This window comes from Carya illinoinensis, chromosome 8, assembly GCF_018687715.1.
Source record: "Carya illinoinensis cultivar Pawnee chromosome 8, C.illinoinensisPawnee_v1, whole genome shotgun sequence".
Taxonomy (NCBI): domain Eukaryota; kingdom Viridiplantae; phylum Streptophyta; class Magnoliopsida; order Fagales; family Juglandaceae; genus Carya; species Carya illinoinensis.
Window position 1 is genome coordinate 29,323,825 of NC_056759.1, and position 21,587 is coordinate 29,345,411.

A 21,587-nucleotide genomic window follows, 5' to 3' on the forward strand; every position below is an offset into this window, starting at 1 on the left:
CATTCTTCTCAGTCTAGACATTATCACAGGATGCCGCATCTAAAAGTTGAAGAAGCCTTCCCGAGAAGCCTCCAAGAAGCCTGGTCCCCCCTAAGTCGTCTATCACTTCTCCTTTTATCTCTTTCTTTTTCTTCCTTTATGTTACGTCATCTTACCTCACGTCTTTTCTCCCCATCCCTTCCTGACAACCTGACATTGCTTTCTCTCATCTCTTTCCTTTTCCCGTATTCCCTCCTTTCTCTCCTATTTTATCCTCTAATGAAGCCCGGTGGGCTTGGGCTTTGAGGGCCCTTGAAGGCCTATGACAAAAGTCCCCCTTAACAGCATGCATTAGTATTCAAATCATAATATATTTGTGGTTAATGTCAAGAGAAATGCTTATAAAGAGATCTTACAAAATGAATTAACTAACAAAATTAAGTTGTTTGTGAGTTTTGTTATATATAGTCACTTATGCGTACTCCATGTACACTTCACTGATATGATTGGTCAAAATAGTAATTTTATATTAAAAAAATGACGCAACCAATCACGTTAGTAGAATGTATAAAAAAGTACGTAAAAGTAATTGCATATACAGTTTTTTTATAGTAAAATAGACACGACTCACCTGCATATTAGACCACTTAATTAGTAATTTGTAAAATTCATTTTGTAATGTCTCCTTTTAGACCTTGTAATTCTATATCTTCACTCATCGCCACAAGTGATCTGTAAATGATTTTCACTTGTTGCACGGTTTTTAAGAAGTTGTTTTTCCTTAAAAATGATTCATTAACCTTTTTAGACCAATTTATGATCATAAATGGAGTATTTATATTACGATGAAAAAATAGATAAATCATGAGTTACTATTGATCGCTTTAATTAGCTAGGTTCCTGAACATATAGGGAATAACAAAGGGTACATTTACGTACATCGGAAGCACAAGCCCGCCAAATCTGCCAAGGACTTGCTCCTCACACGAGTTTCAAAGAGATTTCTCTCTATTTTTGAAGTTTCGTACTGCAGAGGAGTTGGTGATCACCGGAGGACGCATGGTTTTAACGTTTGTGGGGAGAAGAAGCGAGGATCCATCCAGCAAAGAGTGTTGTTGCATGTGGGAGGTTTGGGCCATGGCACTCAATGACATGGTCTCCAAGGTAATTAAACACCTAGCACTACTGGAGTAGTTTATAAGGATTTTGATAGAATTTATTGTGCTAAAGCTTATTATATACATTCATATAGACACACAATTTATATATATATATATATAGGGACTCATACAAGAAGAAAAAATGGATTCTTTCAACTTTCCTTATTACGGTCCATCCCTTTCAGAAGTGAAATCCGAGATTTTGAAAGAAGGGTCTGTTTCCATTGATCGACTGGAGTTTTCTGCAATGAGCTGGAATAGCTATTAAAAAGAACGCAACTTGTCCATTAATGGTATGAAATTGAAGCGAATTGCCAGAAAGCTGTGGCAGAAACTTTGCTTGTTAATCACTTTGGAGAAGCCATTATCGAGAAGGTTTTTCGCAGGTTTACAAAAATTCAGTTGGATCTCATTTCTCGAGAGAACATGAGTTTTACCAATGTGATGATTTCTTTAACAAGAAAGGGCTCACCATCATGATCAAAATTACATTCACTACTACTAATTGCTAATGATCAACTTGAACATGATTACCTTGCCGTTCTCTAGCCCTGAGGCTGCTGCTGGCTGCTAATCTTCATTGCTTTGAAGTGTTATACTAACCATGGTGTTTTGAGCACTAAATGTGTAGCATTGCTGGAACATACTGGTAGTTGGCATTAGTGTCTTCTACTCAAGATAATCTAACCGTTTCTCATGTCTAGCAACTTTTGCCCCCTTAGATTATAAGCCTTGTAAGGTGGCTGCCTAGGGGTGGTAATTCATATTTGCTGGTCGTGTTCGTGTTGTATCAATTTATATTTTAATAATGGATCTCACTTTTTTTAAAGGCAATGTGCGTTACTTACACAATAAGTATCCTAAGTCTCTATCTAGTATTATTACTAAAAACCAGAGTAATGTTATAAAATACAATGTTTGGGTCATATGTAAATTTCATGTATTCTTTTTTAAAATAAATGTATAATCTACTATTAAAAAAGAATTTTTTAGCATGAAGTTCAGATTTATCCACATTTTTTTAAGGGAATGCGTGAGACTTGGTATCATTTCTAAACAATAAACATAGACCAACCAGCTGGAACGTACGATTCTAATGAGCAGGGAAAATTATGTGGTGCTTGGCCTGAGATCGATTCTAGCTAATGGCCTCCCGAATAATTCTAATTAACCTCCGCCCTGGCTTTTTTTTTTTTTTTAATATATTTTTGAGTTAATCATTTTAGGACATGAGTATATAGCTAGCTGGCTTCTTCATAGAAATCAACACAAGCTCGCTCACACACTAGCAACGACGCTGCATTAACGTACGTACGCACGGGTAGCTGGAGCTAGCAAAAGAGATCGAGATTGAGAGAGATGGAAGTTGGAGGGGTGCTCCACATGAATGCAGGAACGGGAGAAACCAGTTACTCAAACAACTCCCACTTACAGGTCATCATTACTTATTATGCAAAAAAATGAGAAAATGTTTCGTAGTTTGTTTACTTGAATTTATAATAGGATACTGTACCTTTAAAGAGTAATGCTAATCTTTATCTTAATTCTCATTATCGTAAGATATTGTATTAGATGATTAGAGAATATTTATTATATTTAATTATGAAATTATCATCTAATACTATATCATCTGATGAAAAAATTGATAATGAATAGATTTTTTTTCTCAAAATTAATTATAATCACTGCATGCATCCATGCCATTTTACAACTGAGATCGAAGACATTCTTTCCCGTACGCACCGTACCTACGTTGACCGCTTTCACTAATTCCCATATGATCCCATAGATACCATCACTCATTTTGCAATTCGTGTGCGTGGAATCGATGCAATTGATCATGAAGTTGGCCGCGCACGTCTTAGAACAATATCTTTGCCCTGAAAACTCAAGAGTTAATGTCCATGTGTAGTATATATCTCTCGGAGTTTGGGGTTGAGATCGTGAATCAGAGGCTTATATATATCTACATATTTTGCATATTTCTTTTCATGATTTTGTAGGTGGATGCGTGTCTAACTTTTCAAGGACGGATCTAGATCATGTGCCATGCATACATCGCTATTATTATTAATTGATAGTATGTCTATAAAAAAATTAAATTTTTGTGATCAATTTATTGCAATCAAAAAACTATTTGTAACTAATTTTAGCTAAAAATAATCATTTTGTTGGAATTAACTGGTTGTAAATAAGCAGTTTTCTTATAGTATATCTATTATTAATTCCACTAGATCAAGATCTTCTATATATGGAAAATGATAAATGATAAATTTACCAATCTTTTACAATTTTATTTTAAATTGAAAGTTGTAACCATGCATGTACTAATTAAATTGATCAAGCTACTTTTATATTAGCTAATTATAAATTGAGTAGTAAACGATTTTTATATTACCATTTCCGAGCCAAGGAAAATACTAAATATACAAGGATTTTATATCGATGTTTTAAACAATCCATACAGGCAATTTAGGGTCATCTTTATGTACCTACTTTATATATACATAGATATATATCAATAAATTGCAATATTTGCTATATTTTCTGCATTTTAACATCCAAAGATCAATTGATAAAAGTTATGTTCACAACCTATATATGTTCATTATGTAAACTAATTAAGCATATATATATATATATGAAGCAGTCATTTAGATTCCTAATTAATTTGTTCGGACACTGAACAGAAAAAGGTGATATCTATGACCATGCCCATTATAGAGGAGGCTATGACCAATCTCTACAGCAGCACCTCGCCAAGTAGCCTAGTCATCGCCGATTTGGGTTGTTCTTCTGGACACAATTCTTTGTTCGTCGTTTCTGAACTTATTAAGATAGTGGAGAAGCTTCGCCAAGAATCAGGCCATCAATCTCTTGAAATTCAAGTGCTTTTAAATGACCTTCCAGGGAACGACTTCAATACTATTTTCAAGTCTCTACCAAGCTTCCAGAAAAATTTGAGCAGTCAACTCGAAGCGAAAGACGCTGGTCCATATTTCTTCTCGGGAGTGCCCGGTTCTTTTTATGGCAGGCTTTTTATGAGAAAGAGTCTTCATTTCCTTCATTCTTCTTATAGTCTTCATTGGTTATCTCAGGTAACTCTTTCTATATGTAACTCTTATAGTCTTGATCACTTGTTCTAATGGAATATTTTATTAAATGGAGTTGAGTGTAGATTCAAGATTAATTTCAAACTCAAGACCTAGCCTCTATGCTCTAATACTATATGAAATTATGAGTTATCCCAAAAGCTTAAACTAATAAAAAAATGTAGATTTAATTATTTATTTTATAATTTGTACAGCCAACTATGTAGTAATCCTTGCTTTTTTCTTTTTCTTTTTCTTTTTTTTCCTTTGCTACTAGTGTACTATCTGCTTGGTCTGTATTCTGGGTACTCTCTGCAACATTTATAGTTGTATGTTACAATCATTGCAAATTGCGGCCGGTTGCTGCAATTCTGCATGCACTGGATTGCTTTGAACCTAATATTGTAATGTATTGCAACTTCCATTGAGCTATCTTGTTTTGTTTGGTAGTACTTATGCTTGGTCGATCTCTAGCTACCCATTTACCTGATCTTGTCCTAGTACTTATGGCTCAGAATTTTGGTTGCATATATTATGAAATAAAAAAGTAGATTTAATTATTTATTCTATATTCTTAACCCTATAAACAAAAAGTATAGCTATTATCAATAATCACGGTTCAATAATAACATGATACGAGGTCATGATATCATATTATGACATTTAGTACTTCCCCAATAATGTGGGAAGCATGCATAGAAATAGCAAACGTTTATTGGACCTGGGGCTTGAATTTGTACAGCCAAATGCACTGGATTGCTTTGAATCCTAATATTGTAATGTATAGCAACTTCCAATGAGCTATCTTGTTTTGTTTGGTAGTACTTATGCTTGGTCTCTAGCTACCCTTTTGCCTGATCTTGTCCTATTGCTTCTATTGTTCATGCTTTGAATCATCAGACGCAACCTGTTGTCTCAGATTTTGGTTGCATATATTATAAAATAAATTAATGTGTGTGTGTGTGTGTGTGTCTGTGTAAGTAAGTAATGTTGCTGTTCTTTAGGTTCCTGAGCAGATAGAGAATAACAAAAGGAACATTTACATCGCAAGCACAAGCCCACCAAATGTGTTGAAGGCTTACCATTCACAATTTCAAAGAGATTTCTCTACATTTTTAAAGTGTCGTGCTGAAGAAATGGTAACAGGAGGACGAATGGTTTTAACGTTTATAGGGAGAAAAAGTGAAGATCCAACTAAAGAAAAAAGTTCTAATTCCATGTGGGAGGTTTTTGCCCTGGCACTAAATGACATGGTCTCCAAGGTAACCAGCAGCACCATTTATTGTAAATTATGCGAGCCCATTCTTAATATTTGTTGGCATATGAATCATTTATACATATATAGGGACTCATAAAAGAAGAGAAACTGGATTCTTTCAACATCCCTCACTACACTCCATCTCTATCCGAAGTGAAATCCGAGATTTTGGAAGAAGGATCTTTCTCCATTGATAGACTGGAGTTTTCTGAAATCAGCAGGAGCATTTACTACAAGGAATACAACCACTCTGATGTATCCAAAATTGCTGCAAATTCCGTAAGAGCTGTTGCAGAACCTTTGCTAGTTAGTCACTTTGGAGATGGCATCATTGAGGAGGTTTTCTGCAGGTTCACAGAAATTCTTTCTGAGCACATTTCTCAAGAGAACATACTAGAGATTACCAATTTAATCATTTCTGTGACAAAAAAATGATGATCAAAATATTTATGTAGTGCTTTAATAAGAGTAGTCATACTCACCTAAGCACAGATGATTCTATTAACTACAAGCTGTTATATGATCTTGTGTTTCTACTTTTCCCTTCATGGCAATAAATTACTTAATTGGCTAAATTGGCTAATTAATGTTTTTATCTTTTCGTGTACTAAAATTATGTATCTGAAAATTAGACTTGGAGTATGTGTCTGATCAAAATTAGTGACTAAAAAAACACGACCTTTACTACAAAATAAATAAAATAAAATATTTGTTACCAGATATTTCCTGTCAAAATAATTATTTCCTGTTAAATTAAGTACATTCTCACTGTAAATATATAGTTGTTTTTGCCACATAATTTGTCATAAATGCTCATTTTTCTTGTAATGCAAGCCATGCATGTTTTCTTATTTAGGGGTACTACCCTAAAGTCCCCTAAAGTTCTTGTCTTGATTGTAAAGCCTAAACTGGGATCAGTGACAATTGTGTAAACCTTTGGTTTGCTTGATCCCCAACATGCATTAATATCATTTTGTGATGCTTCTTTTGGGAGCTATCTTCATTGCAGATTTTTCTCGGAGTTGACAATGTCGTATTGATCTGTGTTTGATCACGTGTACACGCTATCACAAAAGCAGATCGAGTATTTTGTGGTTAATTAAAAAAATTGCATGTGGATATTAAATCTGAAAAAATATGCAAAATAACAAACAGTACTTATCCTCAACAATATATAAGAAACTTGCATTCACCTACAAAATATCAGGAAATAGATCAACCGAAAGTTTCTCGTTGTGGGCAAACACAACATTGAGACATTTGATCAAATAAGTTGTGCTCACTTACCTACAATCAATGAAAAACACATACATGTACATGATGACCAATTCTCAATGTCATTGAAAATCTAACATACTACACCTTGATTTATACTTTGTTATACAGAACTGAAAAGCATTCACTGCTATATTCATCTTCATTCGAGAATCCTTGCCAATGAACAACCTTAAAATATTACATAGGCACCCAGATCATAACAAATCAAGTGGCCCCTCCTCCTTACATTTCTCCACTTTTCGAATTGAGCTTTTGCATAAGAAAGCGTGAAAAAAAAAAGATAAAAAAAAGAAAAATAAAAAAAAAAAAAAAAAGAGAGAGAGAGACAATAAACAATACAGTGTGGGGGAGAACTTGCACGGATTCGATGCCACATCAGCAAAAAGAAATTAACTTGGGTATTAGATATAGAAATAGATATATAGATATATCTTTTGACTTTTTCTTTTTTTTTTAACTGTCATGAATTTCAGATGAAACAGTGTGTTTGCATAATGATTGGTGGTAAGTACTAGAACCTGAATATGAAGAAAAGTACAAACTAATATTGTGATAATGCCAAAGTTATTAAGGGTGTGCATCCGGACTAGATTTTTTTTCCGTCCGGTCTAGAAATCTGGAAGCTGGGTGTAATCCAAGCAGTTATCTGCCCGGTCGATTAAATAAATCCAAATCCGGTTACGGATCCGGTGTTATAACCCGGTTACAGATAACCGAGTTATGCATCCATTTTTTTTTTTTCCTTCCCTGAAAACGGCACCGTTGTTGGATTGAATACTTCCTCCGATGTCTCTCAAATCCTCTCCACTTTTCATCCCCTCTCTCAACTCTGTCTTAGTGTCTCTCGTCTCTTGTCGCTCGTCTCTCAAGTCTCTCGAATCCTCCTCAAGTCCCTAGCCGTGCCAATGCGATTGTGAAATAGGTATGTTAATCTCTCTCTCTCTCTCTCTCTCTCTCTCTCTCTCTCTCTCTCTCTCTCTCTCTCTCTCTCTCTCTCTCTCTCTCTCTCTCTCTCTCTCTCTCTCTATGTTTAGTTGGATTCCTTTTTTCTAGATTTGTGTTTGATTTTTGTTTGAGTCTGTTTGGATTTGTGGTTAATTTTCGCTTGGATCTGTTTGGGTTTGTGTTTCATTTTCGCTTGGATCTGTTTGAGTTTGTGTTTGATTTTCTCTTGGATCTGTTTGGGTTTGTGTTTAATGTTCTGGTTTTAAGACTGATCCTGAAATGTTTGGATTTGTGTTTGATGTTCTGGGTTTAGTATTTTGTAGTTTAGTTCCTGTTTACTTCTAAGAGTTAGAAACATTCCATCTATGTTAACGTTTTTTAAACCGGTTAGACAACTTATAGCAAATAGGGTAAGAACATATGCTCCAGATAAAACCTCCAAACACATCACAGCACCAAGTTTGAGACACAGAGAGAGAGAGCATCAGTTGCTTCCCTTCAATATATCCAAAGTAAAAAGAGAATAGATAAATATAAGTTAAAAAGTTAAAAAAAAATACCCAAAGAAGTCGAGAACCTCAGCAATCTGATCTGCTAAATCATCAACAGAAAGCACAAACTCATCTAGGCTAATTTCAGCAGCTCCCAACTGCAACAGCTTTTGAAGAAAGAAATTATGTTAATTATTAGATTAAATGAAAGAGACAGAGCAATGCAGATATGAAAATCATGCAAGACCATGACATGCAAAAAAGTAAGTTACAAACCTCATGCCCCGGAGGACTAATATGATATATACAAAAATTGTGGAGCAGTAAGGAATATGCTTCTAGACAAGTGAATAATCCTTGAAAACAGGACACATCTGGTCAATCACATATCGACAAAGCTAAGTTAGAGCTTGTAAAATGGTGGAATAGTTTTATAGTATCATTTGATTTCCTATCTTAATCTCCGAATGCAACAAATCAAGGATATATATATATATATACATTGCATATTTTAATTTTCATATCCTACAAAATACAGCGTTTGGATTCAAATATGAACAATTAACATCAATAATGCAATTAGAAAAAATAATTTTCCAAGACCACCTGAACCACACAATTTTACAGCATACATGTTTTGCTGTAAGTTTCCTCTTTCCTATCTTCAGGGTTCTTGTAAGACTTAAAGGTGACCCCAACATTGTCTGTGTTGTTAGCATTATTCTGCCTGCTTGCGAGAGGGGTTTATTCAGCAACAGCTGGAACATTGCTTGATCATTCAAAGGGTATGCTCTCAACTGCATTATTTTCCTTGATTTATGAGCAACTGAAGTGGTCTGGGGGCAAGTAAATTTTGTTTGTTACGTTGGCATTCATTATTGAAGTGCAAAGTGATAGGGATCGTGGATATGGAAGTATTCAAAACAATTATTTTGCTTAGATTGAAGCTGATGTTTTCTGTTTGGCATGAGGGATAATCAAGTGATAGAGATCAAAGGTGATACTAATAGATGTACAATATGTATGAAGATGGTACATTATTTTTTTTATCATCCCCATAAAAATTGAGAAAAAGAATGCAAGAAACTTGCATTCTTAGCATTTTTCTAGTTTCTGGTCTGTAATCTTCTACAATACAAAATGAAAAAAGAGAGCACTCTATGCCCAAATTCCAATAATGAAACCCAACATCAACGCTAAATTGCTCCATTTCTGTGACTCTTGAAGACCTTGCTGTCTTAGGAACCCATTTGCACTCAAACTGCACTGTCCTCCCTCAAATATCATGCACCTGGTCCTCCCTTGCTCTCCTCCATACTATTTGATCATAAAACACTCAAATGGCTTGCTTGAACATTGCTTATATAGTTTCTTGAATATGGAAGTCTCAAGCAATGTTCAAGAAATATTAGGGAACTAAACTTGGATTATGTTTGTGTACTTGGATTGATGTATTTCTTGAAATTTGCTGATCATTTCAGGTTGTTGGAGAATGCTAGTATGCCCCTTGTGCTAGTCAATGTCCCTTGTGTAGCTTCCTCAATTCCATATTCAACTTTCAAGATGTGAAGAGTAGTAGCATTGTATTTTTTTTTTTTTAAATAGTAGTAGCATTATATTAGTTTAATTAGTTGTAACATATTATTATTTATTTTTTTCTTTGTAAATTTATGTTTTGCATTGAGATGTAAACAAAAATATTATCTATTTTTCATTTTTATTTATTGTGTTCTTTAATTTACTTTAAAAAAAAACCTTATAAAATGTGTTTAAATTATTTTTTAAAACAAATTGGGCAATTGAAACAAGATATCGGATTTTTTTTTTAAGTGCTATATATATATATTTTTTTTGGAGTTTTAAAAGTCTTCTGAAAAAAAAAAAAAAAAAAAAGGATTAAACCCGGTTATAACCCGAATATCCGGATTTTAAGGTAAAAATTTTCATAAAAACTGGATATCCGATTATAATCCGGATTAAACCTGGTTATCCGCCCGAATTGGAATCCGGGTGAATTCGAGCAGATAACTGCTCGATTTTTAGAACCCGAATCCGGTTATGGCCAGATATCCGGATCCGGATGCACACGCCTAAAAGCTAGCTAGATGTCGTAGTAAGTGCTAAGATATATGTTTCCTAGGATTTCTCTTACTAATTGAATCTACATCTTTTCAAAATTTTCACTTTGTAAGATAAGTATTGGTGATTTCACACGATGTTAGACCAGGTTTTCTGAGTTTGAATCTTTGTTTTTTTATTTTTAAATCAAATATGTATCTTTCATTTCTATTCAAAAGAATTACAGTATTTCTCCCTCATCACAGAATTCATAATCTGTATAGAACCCTCTTCCATCCAAACATTTTCATCTTTACAAGTAAGTCCTAACTTTGCAAGTATGTGTGTTGTGTTATTTGCCTTCCTATATGTAAACTGTACAGACCAATGCGGCCTATCTCTCAACATTGTCCTGATATCGTCAACTACAACCCCATAATCTGCCAATATCTCCTCTCGACTATTCGACTTCTTCACTATTGTCTGAGAATCCCCTTCAAATAAAACGTTAGATAACCCCAGCTCATGACTAAAAAATAAAGCTCTTCTTAAAGCCAACGCCTCAGCCAAGATAGGCTTCACAGCAGCTTGGATATTCAAACATAAGCAGGTTAGGATATCCCCTTCTGAATTTCTGGCAATAACCCCAATCCCCACCTTCTTCTTCTTTTCATTTAGTGCTGCAATATCCCATTTGACTTTGCTCACCATGTTAGTCGGTCTTTGCCACATAGCCTCTCTTCTATCTGAACTACTCCTAAGAGTCTGCACTTTAACTGTTGTAAACTCATCTCTTCCTTGCTTTGCAATGCTCAACACTCTTCTTGGATTGTTGAATTTCTTCTCAAAAATCAGTGCATTCCTCCTCAACCATATTCCCCTAAGGGTGCAGGCTACCAGTTCTATCTCTTCTTCTTCCAAACTCAGGTGCAGCTTCTTCCACAACTCCATAAAGTCTATATCTGTAATAGCCCACTTCTGGACAGGACTATCATGTTCTTCCCATACATCTGAGGCAACTGGACAACACCACAAGGCATGAATTGTTGTTTCCACCTCCCTTTCGCACACCGGACACATATTATTATTAATGATGTGCTTCTTGAATAAATTCAGCCTAGTAGGTAGTAATTCATGGCACACCTTCCATAGGAATTGTTTCACCACTCCATGTATATTCAACTTCCAAATTGACTCCCACCCTTTCTCATCAGTAGCCATTGTCGATGATTAGCCCTTTCCAACTCTAATCCTTGAATGCTCCAAGTGATAGGCACTTTTAACTAAGAAATCCCCTTTTTCGACCCACTCCACACCATTTTATCTACTGCCCCCAGTCTACTCAGTGGAACACTGCAAATAGCCTCTGCCTCCTCTTTAACAAATATTTCTTCTATTAATTCCTTCTTCCACGTATTGCCCTCTATGAGCTGTTGAACACATGCATCTTCATTCAGAATCTTCACAGAGGAAAGAACTCTTTGGTTAGAGGTTCGTGGCAGCCAACAATCCTTCCAAATCTTTACCTTACTCCCATCCCCAACCCTCTAAGCCACCCCCTCCTTGATCAAACTTATTGCATACCACAGGCTTCTCCATATCATCGATGGCCCAAAGCCAATTTTAGCCTGCATTAACTCCCTTCTCCATTGTATTCTCTTATCGTTCTTCATGTGAACCCACCAAAATCTGGACATAACTGATGATATGTCTTTGCAAAGTCTTATGGGCAGCCTAAAAACACTCATTGAATAAGTTGGTATCACCTGCACCACTGCTTTAAGAAGGATTTCCTTTCCTGCTTGAGAAAGAAAATTATTCTTCCAACTATTAACTTTTGCCCACACCCTCTCCTTCAAACTCCTAAAAGTATAATACCTTGACCTCCCCACCACAGCAGGAAGTCTAAGATATTTTTCATAGCTACCGCAAATTGCAACTCCTGCCCCTTGCTGAATCTGAGTTCTAACTCCCCAATGAGTATTTGAGCTTAAGAAGATGGTGATTTTCTTCTCATTGAGACATTTTCCCAAAGCTTTTCCATAAATGTCAAGTAGCCCCTGAATCCTCTTCAATTCTGCAATACTAACTCTACCAAAGATGACGGAATCATCTGCAAATAGTAGGTGATTGATCCTTATCCCTCCTCTTGAGATAGCTACTCCCCTTAATTCCCCTTTCATTTCTGCTACTTCTAATAAGGAACTCAATCCCTTGGCACATATTAAAAACAAGTATGGAGAGATTGGATCCCCCTAACGAATCCCTCTTTCAGGTTTCAAAACCTTCCCTGGCTGACCATTCACCAACACCAAGTAGGACACTGTTTTGACACACTCCATCACCAGAAAAATCCACCTCTCCTCAAAGCCTAGCTTCCTCATCATAGCCTCCAAAAAAATCCATTCAATTCTGTCGTAAGCTTTAGAAATGTCCAGCTTTAATGCCATACTTCCCTTCCTCCCCTTTAGCCTGGTTTTCATGGTATGCAATGTTTTATATGCAACCATAATGTTGTCCGTGATCAATCTTCTAGGGATAAAAGCACTTTGACTGGCTGAAATGATGAATGGGAGGACTTTCTTCAACTCGTTGGCTAGCACTTTGGAAACAAGCTTATACAAAACATTACAAAGGCTAATTGGGCAAAAATCACAAACTTCTACAGGACTTTCTACTTTCAAAATTAAAGCAATATAAGTAAAGTTGATACTACAATCTAATCCCCCCCTCCCATTCAAAAAGGAAATGATGGCATTGCATACCTCCTCTCTTATAATACTCCAGTAAGCTTAGTAGAAACATGCTCCAAAACCATCTAGCCCTGGGGATTTGAGAGGACCCATCTATTTAAGAGCTGCTTCGATCTCAGCCCTATCAAACTCCTTTAGCAACTCAGCATTCATGGCACTAGTCACTCTCGGTTCTACATCTCTGACACAATCTGCAATGGCATCTTCTGATGGATTTGAGGAGCTGAAAATACCCTTGAAGTATTAAAAGAAAGCCTCCTCCATCCCCTGTTGTTCAGTCAACAATTGACCTTGGGCATCTTTTATTTCCTTAATCCAATTCTTTTTTCTCCTTTGACTAGCACAAGCATAGAAGAACTTGGTGTTCCTGTCTCCATACTAATACCAGTTTCTTTTCGCTCGCTGCTTCCATTTTAAGTCTTTCTTCTCAAGTAAAACACCCAATTCCTCTTGTAATGACTTGATAACAGCAATATTTTGAGACCCCTCTACCTCTTGTTCTCACTTAAGCCTCTCAGTTTTGGCAATAAAATCCCTTTCCCCCTCTCGTTCTCTCTGAGAGCTCCACCTTTCAAGATTACCATTGCAATTTTTTAATTTTTTATTCACAAGATCAAAAGAGCGATGTCCTTGCCCAGGCATATTCTACAATCTTGCTTCCATCCTCATCCAAAGTCCATTTAGCCTCAAATCTAAAACATCTCTTTCTCCTCTTCACAGCATCTATTCCTTCTACCAATGTCAACATAATAGGCTTATGGTTTGATTGACTTGTAGTTAAAATCTCCACTTTACTCTCGTGGTACAACCCCATCCATTTAAGGTTTCCAACAGTTCGATCAAGCCTCTTCTTAGTGAAGGTTTCATCCGAATGCTTATTATTCCAAGTATATTTCAGTCCCTTCCACCCCAGGTCATACAGTTCATTCACTTCCAAACAAAGTCTGAACTCTTCCATTTGACCCTTTGGCCTAGGTCTGCCTCCCACCTTCTCATTTTGACGAATGATCTCGTTAAAATCCCCAATTACACACCTAGCCACCTCTTTTTTTGGTTTTAACATCGACAACAGGTTCCAAGTAAACTTCCTTCTATGAACCTTCGGAAGTCCATAGAATCTGGTTAAAATCCACGGCTCTCTCTTCCTTTCATACATCACAGTAGCACTAATATGGTTCTGAGAGAAGTTTAGAACCTCCAATTCCACATCCTGCCTCCATAACAGAGCAAGCCCCCCACTTCTTCCCCTTGGTTCCACAACAAAACAACCAGAAAACTACAACCTCCTTTTAATTCTTTCAAATTTTTCGGCCAATAGTTTTGGTCTCCATGAGAAAAACTATGTTGGGTCTCTTATCCTTCACCAACAAGTAAAAGTCTTGAACTATCTGGGGTTTCCCAAGCCCCCGACAGTTCCAACTCAGAGTTTTCATAATAATTGGCAGGGCTGGCTAGCAGCCTCCGCCATTGACTCGAGTTCCACACCCTCCCATTTATCTCCATTATGTCCACCTTTTCCCACTGGAATCTCTGCATCACCTACACCATCTTTCAATTCCAACCCGCGTTTGCCGCTTATTGTCACAAGGCTTTCCACTGGACCCCCAGCCTCTCGAGCTCTTCTTTTCCACTTTCCCCTTACCAAAGGGCCTTTAGCCCCTGCAAGTCCCCCTAATTTCGGTGGGCTCTGTCCCTTCTTCTTCCTGCTTTGGCTACTAGTCTTTTTATTATTAACTTCCGAATTTCCCTTCCTCTCCTCAGGTCTTTCATAACTTATTTCAAGCATCCGGTCAGCCCCTTTCTTCCCCCATCAACTCTAAACCTAGTTCAGACTCTTGTTGAATTCCCCAATCAAGACTCTCCATCCCCTTCACCTTCTCCTATAGAACCTCTTTGTTTACATCTTCACCGTGAGTTTCCTCCTCATCCTGTCTACTAACATCCCTTTGCAGATGATCAGATCTTGAGCTAGTTTCCTTTTCCCTCCCTACTTTTGTATCTTGCGGAACTCCCTCATTATATCCAGCAGATCCACTACCTGCTTCAGCAGGTCTCCTCTCATACCTCCTTCCAACCCCACTATCTACGCGAAGCCATGATCCATATTGTGTTTTTTCGCCATAGTAGTCTGCAAGCTTAACTCCAAGCCTACTACAAACCATCCCCCCATGTACAATCCACCCACACTTAAAGCAGATCTTGGGAAGTTTTTCATATCTCAATGGAATCCAGTACTTCTTCCCCAATAAGTTCACGGTTCTTCCCCTTGCAATGGATCTCATTAATGCCAGTTCTATTTTCACCCTTAAGTAACTTCCCCAGCCCATGCCATCCTCCCAAACATCCACATCCCGAATGACACCAAGTGAGCCTCCAATCTGCTGGCCAATCTCATTATTCATTAGCGCTAATGATAGATTGTTTAGTTGTACCCAAAAGACTTCCCTATCAAATTTCATCTCCTACGGGGGAACCAAACCATCGTACGGTTTTAACACCAATAGCCAATTATCGAAGAGCCAGGGTCTACCCTCCATAATTCTCTTCTTATCCTCCTGACTCTCAAACATTATCACAAATAGGTTGATCGCAATCTCTTGAAAACTAAAACCCCTCCCCACTTTCCATATTTTTTCCATTGTAGATCTGATTACCTCCTTCCCCACCCTTCGTTCAGCCCACAACTTCCCTACCAAACTCCTCACTCCTTTCTCCTCCATTAACATTGCATTCACTGAATCAATCTCAATGACGGAATTCTCCTCTTCTGTAAGACTTAGATGTTCCCATTTTTATCCCAGATCCTCCATCACTTCCTATCTCTGCCCCACAAGTAGACCGAAGAGGAAGAAAATACCTCACTTACTCCAAGAACAACGAGACGCAAACTCCACCTATTTTTCTCTTAGAGAAACCTAGAGGAGACTCATTGTGTATAATCGAAGAAAGGTATATAATATTTTTAAAACTATGGGTGTATTTCTGAGTTTGAATCTTGATTCTACATTGCACTCCATTTAATTATATATTACACATATTGTGCTCACTTATTAAAGGGGAGTGTGGCTAGCTCACACATGAGTATAAATGTTAATAATATAATACAAATAATTAAATATATATGATATTCTCATCAACCTAGCCTTTGTGAGTGGTAATTAATTCACGTACTGATCTAATGATGTCAAAATTTAGAAAAGCTTGAGCTCCTTGAAGTCGGAGTCAATTATGGACTCTAATTAAACATAGATCAGATAAAACCAAACAAAATTATAGTTTTAAAGGATGAAATAAAAAGAACAATTAGAGTATAAGATACTAAAGATATTATGAATATTGTAACAACTAACAAAAGTAACAGATACTATATATATTATGCGAGGGGAGTCATTCCCAGGGCTAGGTCAAGCCATACAGGCCCGGCCCATGGGGCTTGAACAGGCCCAATGGCCTGAGAAGATAAGATGGACTGGGCTAGGTCAGCCCAAGAAGCTCGAGAGAATGAGTGGTTAAACAACACGCGCTAATCAGGGGTTGGAATGCAGATTGTCGGATCCTACTACTGGCTGACAACCCTAGCGCACAAGGTCAAAGATAATCTCTAAGCTTGGTAGCTAGACAGACTTAAAGAGTGGGTATACCTGACCGAGACCACGCTGCATTTAATGGAAGGCGGAGACAGGCACGCCACAATGAGGAGCCACGCTGCATTTAATGAAGTCCGGGGGTGGGTTTAGCACAATGTGCCTCTTGGGTTGTCAGTGGTCGCCACGATTGGGTCTGGCAAGTCTGTTGCAGGGAAAGAAGCTAGCAGGGAGACATGACCCGAGTACGAAGCGACACCTTCATGTTCTCATTTCCAGGAATCGCCCCAACCAGGTATTTATATCCCCTTCCTTAGCAAGGGGAGTACTCTAGAAGCTTTTTTTGCACTTAAGCTCCTATCATTCCCATATAGAGGACCATATATTGACTTTAGTATCGGAGATGTCACTCATCACCAATAAGCTCTCATCTCCCCATAGTTATAGGTGCAAATTGGGCCCTTGTGGAGTTGATCGGGTAACGAAACACGACATCAACATATTAGATCAAATTTAATAAACAACGAGTCCTAACAAATTGAGAATGAAGATTGATCAATATCTTTACACCAAGACTACACGGAGGGAGTGGATAAAAAAAAAAATAAGTAATGAATATTCGTAAATCCCAGTCCACGTTACTAAGCTAACGAGGGACCGTAAAAAATGATTTGATTTGATCCAACTAGTGGATCGCTTGATTGTAGCATTAAACCACGACTTATTGAAAGATATTGTAATTGATTATTGATTGTTACATTAATATTTTGTAAAACTTCACTTCCACTACCTTTTTGTTCTCATTGAATGAAAGCATAAATATAATGGGTAACTAGAGACAAAAAGTAACGATCGCTGGCAATACCAAGTGAGGACAAGACACTATATCGAGACATGGGGCCAGTGTGGGGTTGGCTGCAATTTGAATATCTACGTCTAAAAAATAAAGTACCGGTGCCTCTCATCTACTCGTCGAATCGCTGGAACAACCCTAATTTAGCTTCATATAGATTGTAGGGGAGTGGCAATTCGTATTTACAGATTGCATTTGTGTTGCATCAAATTGTAGGCATTTGATTATATATATATATATATATATATATAGGTTAATTTTAATCCAACTCGATAAATTAAACATGTCAAACCACATGTCAAACCTCAACTCAATATATATATATATATATATAGGTTAAATAATGGTTCGTGTCATCTATTTTAAACTATTTACTAATTAATTAAAAATAGATTAATACGGCACTCCTAATTCTAACATGTATCATGTAAATGGGTTAAACTAATACACATAACTCATTTGACCTGATTAATATAATTTTACATAAAAATTAAAATATATATTTATTAATAGTTATAATATTTAAAAATAATAATAAGCCTACTTACTAACAAGAAAATATCAATATTTTTCAAATTTTAACCTATAATAACCAATATTAAAAACCCTACAATTACAAATATGAATATAGGTTCAGAATTATAATTATAACAATAAAACATAAGTATACTGAGAAATATTAATATTATCACTCATCAATAAGACAATTATAATTTTAAATTAAAATTTAAACGAGTTATTGTGTTGACCTGTTTATTAATCTTATCTTAACGAATCAATTCATTTTGATCCAAATCAAAAATCATTAATTTTATATCGTATTAATATTTGATTCACGGAGGTTCACGGATTGTATTACATGCTGATACCCTTGACTTTGAGGGGCCAAAATAATTCTTTTGTGTTTTTAATAACAGCCGACAACACAGTTACTGAACGCATTACAGGGAAGAGGTACAAGCTTGGAAAAGTTAGTAAAAGAAAAATAATAGGCCTGAGTGGGTTGAAAAATGATTTACTAAACACATATTTTTACTGTAATTTATATAATTATGTTTTAAATTATGAATATTTTTAGAATAATAATATTGTTGTTTAAAAATATCATTCTAAAACATGTTGTAAATTATATTACGTGGTATCATTTTTCGATGGGCTTATCCCTGTAATCTACCTCGCCCAAAAAATGCAACATTTTTCTCTTTGAATAATGATAAGCTTAGTATTCTCCTATTATTTTTTTAATATTTATTTTTTTTAATTTTTTTATTTAATAGTTAATTAAAAAGTGACTATTTATGAAGTTGTATTTATTTTAATTTTTTCTTAATGATTAAAGATGAAAAAAAATTAAACAAAAATAATTAAAAAATAAAAATTTTAAATATATTAGAATAATAAAGAGATAGTAAGTGGGTAGTAGCTGTGTCATCATCCAAAAAGATAATTCAGTACAGTTTATATCTCTATTTTTTTCTTTCTTTCTTTCATTTTTTTTATTTTTAAATGAGTCAAAAGTCACATCTTCAAGAGTTAAGAGTACAGTTTACACCTCAGTACTCCATGTCGCTTGTGTTTCTGGGCCTCAAACACTGACCTCCAAGGAAGCATCAGGGAATGGCAGACAATAATTAGGGGAGAGCTAGAAAAGAGAAACATCATCATAAATAGCTTCAAAAGTAAGAGAGACCAATACGCCACCAAGTTCAATCCAGAGAGATCAGAGGCAAATCCTGACCGATGCAAATGGATGTGGAGAAAGTCTTCCACGTGAATGAGGGAATTGGGGTCTTTAGCTATGCCAAAAACTCCTCCCTCCAGGTCTTCCCCTCTCTTCCACGTTCATTATTTTAATCTCTACCCCCACTGTCCATCGGTTTCCTTATTTTCTTTTCTTTGAATATAGAAGAAGACCTCCGATGTGGTGAAGCACATAACCACAGCAACAGTGCAGCAACTTTTTCAAACAACCACTCCAAAGAGAGTAGGCATAGCTGATTTGGGTTGCGGTTCTGGACCCAACTCCCTAAGCATCATCAGAGACATTGTTGAAACTGTTGAAGGGTCGAGCCGCAACAACTTGAATCCAGCACCCCCTGAGTTTCAAGTCTACCTTAACGATCTTCCGACAAATGACTTCAACTCAATCTTCAAGGCCTTGCCGGAATTCTATAGGGAGTTTAGAAAAGAGAGAACTGGCTGTGGGAGTCCTATTTTCATAGGAGCCTATGCTGGCTCCTTTTATGGAAGACTTTTCCCCAACAATTGCTTGCATTTTGTCCATTCATCCTACAGTTTGCACTGGCTCTCCAGGGTGAGACTACTTGTTTAACATCTATTTTGCTTTTTCCCCCGTTTTATCATGTTTATCAACTAGAAAATTCATGCAGGTTCCCCCAGGTCTTTTCGATGAACAGGGCAAGTCAATAAATCAAGGCAATATTTACATATCCAAATCCAGCCCTCCACAGGTGTCTCGGGCATATTTCAAGCAATTTCAGGAGGATTTCAATGCTTTCCTTTGCTCCCGGTCTGAGGAAGTTGTTGGTGGAGGACGAATGGTGCTGATCCTCCTGGGTAGGGGAGGTCAAGATCATGTTGACAGAGGCAACTCTTTCTTCTGGGAACTTCTCTCCCGGTCCTTGGCCGAGTTGGTCTCAAAGGTAAAGTCAATTTAATGAAAAATTACGTTCATGAAGATAAAACTCCTTCATAGACATATATATACAAGTGTGATGATGTTTCGCCTTTTTGGCTCTAAATTTGAAGGGAGAATTTGAGAAGGAGAAGCTTGATTACCATTTACATTTCTATGCACCATCAAGGGATGAAATAGAAGATGAAGTGAGAAAGGAAGGTTCTTTTGCGGTTGACCGATTTGAGATGTTTGAAATCGAGAGATATGTTAATGATGGTCACAGCTATGAAACTGCAATCATGGAGAACAGAGTAGAAGAAGAAATGGTGAAGAAGGAAGGTTCTTTGGGTGTCGACCAAGTTGAGATGTCTGAAACAGAGATCAGGGAGGACAAGGATTGTCTGAGCTATGGAAGGGATGTGGCCATGACAGTAAGAGCCACCCAAGAATCAATGATTTGCCACCATTTCGGAGAGAGGATTTTGGACGATCTGTTTGAGATTTACGGAAGAATAGTGGATGAAGAAGTGGCCAAAGAAGAAATCAGGCCCATCACTTTCGCTGTTGTTTTAAGAAAATTATGATAAGTAATGCGAGCAAATGTCCAATATCCATTCCCAATTTTTAGTAATATTTTTTGCTTTTTAATATCTAAAATATTTTTTAATATTTTGCAAAATCTGAAAAAATAAAAAAAAAAATAAAAAACTTAAATCCAACTATCCTCAACTCGATCTTATGAATCAAAGTCGAAGTGAGATCGAAAGTTATGTAAATTGGAATTGGATTCGAACTCCAATGTCGGAGTTCGGAGTTGGTATAAAATAAATCAACTCCAACTTAATCAATTATCAGCCACACACCTTGGTCGGTGGGTGATTGAGATTTTTTGAAATTTTATGATCAATTCTTCTTTCTTTTGCAGTTAAAACAGAGACACAATATATAGACCTCAATGCATTAAATATCTTTCTGGATAATATGGATGTCAATGTAAAGTATGGTGAAGCCCACATGCTGTGCACCTGTCGACCATTATTGTTTTTTATTTTCCAGTTTAAATGCAGACAAAATGTTCCAGATGCTATGCACGTGTCGACCATTAGTGTTTTAAGTTTCTTTTTTTTTTTTTTTCCATTTTTTGGATTGTCTATATTTTCTTTTTGTTTTTCTTTTGTAATGTTATACATTTAGGAAACATTAATGATACTGTGAGTTCTATTTACGTAAGTAAAGTCAAAAGTTTATATATATATATATATATATACTAGTGGTTGGGCAACGTCCAAGGGACGTTCGTCCAGTGTATAGAAATATTATTTTTATTAAGGAAAAAATTTTGAATAATAATGTAATATTTTAAAAAAATATATATATAAATTCTAACATCAAATAGTAAGATAGACTTAAATCAGTTTTAAAGCATTTAGAATTTATAAAAAAAAAAAAAAAAAATCTTGAAACAAACATATGCAACACAGGAGATAAACTGTTAACA

General features: G+C 36.2%; 4 protein-coding genes and 1 long non-coding RNA gene across 5 annotated transcripts; 3 read left to right on the plus strand and 2 right to left on the minus strand.

The window, feature by feature from the left end:
• Window positions 1-2,390: 2,390 nt before the first annotated feature.
• Window positions 2,391-6,084, plus strand: LOC122319400 (S-adenosyl-L-methionine:benzoic acid/salicylic acid carboxyl methyltransferase 1-like). Its single transcript, XM_043137456.1, has 4 exons — window positions 2,391-2,573; window positions 3,830-4,237; window positions 5,236-5,493; window positions 5,577-6,084. Exons 1-4 carry the CDS (start codon window positions 2,499-2,501, stop codon window positions 5,922-5,924), a joined length of 1,089 nt encoding a protein of 362 aa, XP_042993390.1. The 5' UTR covers window positions 2,391-2,498; the 3' UTR covers window positions 5,925-6,084.
• Window positions 6,085-7,507: 1,423 nt separating this feature from the next.
• Window positions 7,508-9,785, plus strand: LOC122318357. Its single transcript, XR_006244807.1, has 3 exons — window positions 7,508-7,689; window positions 8,920-8,988; window positions 9,685-9,785. It is a non-coding gene; the product is annotated as an uncharacterized LOC122318357 (long non-coding RNA).
• Window positions 9,786-10,489: 704 nt separating this feature from the next.
• LOC122274584 lies at window positions 10,490-11,482 on the minus strand. The gene has a single exon (XM_043083611.1). It carries the CDS (start codon window positions 11,480-11,482, stop codon window positions 10,490-10,492), a length of 993 nt encoding a protein of 330 aa, XP_042939545.1.
• A 326-nt stretch (window positions 11,483-11,808) lies between these two features.
• On the minus strand, window positions 11,809-12,444 carry LOC122274585. The gene has a single exon (XM_043083612.1). It carries the CDS (start codon window positions 12,442-12,444, stop codon window positions 11,809-11,811), a length of 636 nt encoding a protein of 211 aa, XP_042939546.1.
• Window positions 12,445-18,990: 6,546 nt separating this feature from the next.
• Window positions 18,991-20,710, plus strand: LOC122318246 (probable methyltransferase TCM_000336). The gene is made up of 4 exons (XM_043135451.1): window positions 18,991-19,272; window positions 19,358-19,765; window positions 19,842-20,114; window positions 20,221-20,710. The coding sequence occupies exons 1-4, from the start codon at window positions 19,192-19,194 to the stop codon at window positions 20,671-20,673; spliced, it is 1,215 nt and encodes a 404-aa protein (XP_042991385.1). The 5' UTR covers window positions 18,991-19,191; the 3' UTR covers window positions 20,674-20,710.
• The last annotated feature ends 877 nt before the right edge of the window (window positions 20,711-21,587 follow it).

Excerpts from the sequence above, each read along its gene's own strand:
- LOC122274585 (XM_043083612.1), bottom strand. The coding sequence starts at position 12,444 with ATGAAAGGGGAATTAAGGGGAGTAGCTATCTCAAGAGGAGGGATAAGG.
- LOC122319400 (XM_043137456.1), top strand. The coding sequence starts at position 2,499 with ATGGAAGTTGGAGGGGTGCTCCACATGAATGCAGGAACGGGAGAAACC. Across the intron at positions 2,574-3,829 it reads CAAACAACTCCCACTTACAG|AAAAAGGTGATATCTATGAC; the intron begins GTCATCATTACT and ends GACACTGAACAG. Across the intron at positions 5,494-5,576 it reads TAAATGACATGGTCTCCAAG|GGACTCATAAAAGAAGAGAA; the intron begins GTAACCAGCAGC and ends ATACATATATAG.
- LOC122318246 (XM_043135451.1), top strand. The coding sequence starts at position 19,192 with ATGCAAATGGATGTGGAGAAAGTCTTCCACGTGAATGAGGGAATTGGG. Across the intron at positions 19,273-19,357 it reads CCAAAAACTCCTCCCTCCAG|AAGAAGACCTCCGATGTGGT; the intron begins GTCTTCCCCTCT and ends CTTTGAATATAG. Across the intron at positions 20,115-20,220 it reads TGGCCGAGTTGGTCTCAAAG|GGAGAATTTGAGAAGGAGAA; the intron begins GTAAAGTCAATT and ends CTAAATTTGAAG.
- LOC122274584 (XM_043083611.1), bottom strand. The coding sequence starts at position 11,482 with ATGGCTACTGATGAGAAAGGGTGGGAGTCAATTTGGAAGTTGAATATA.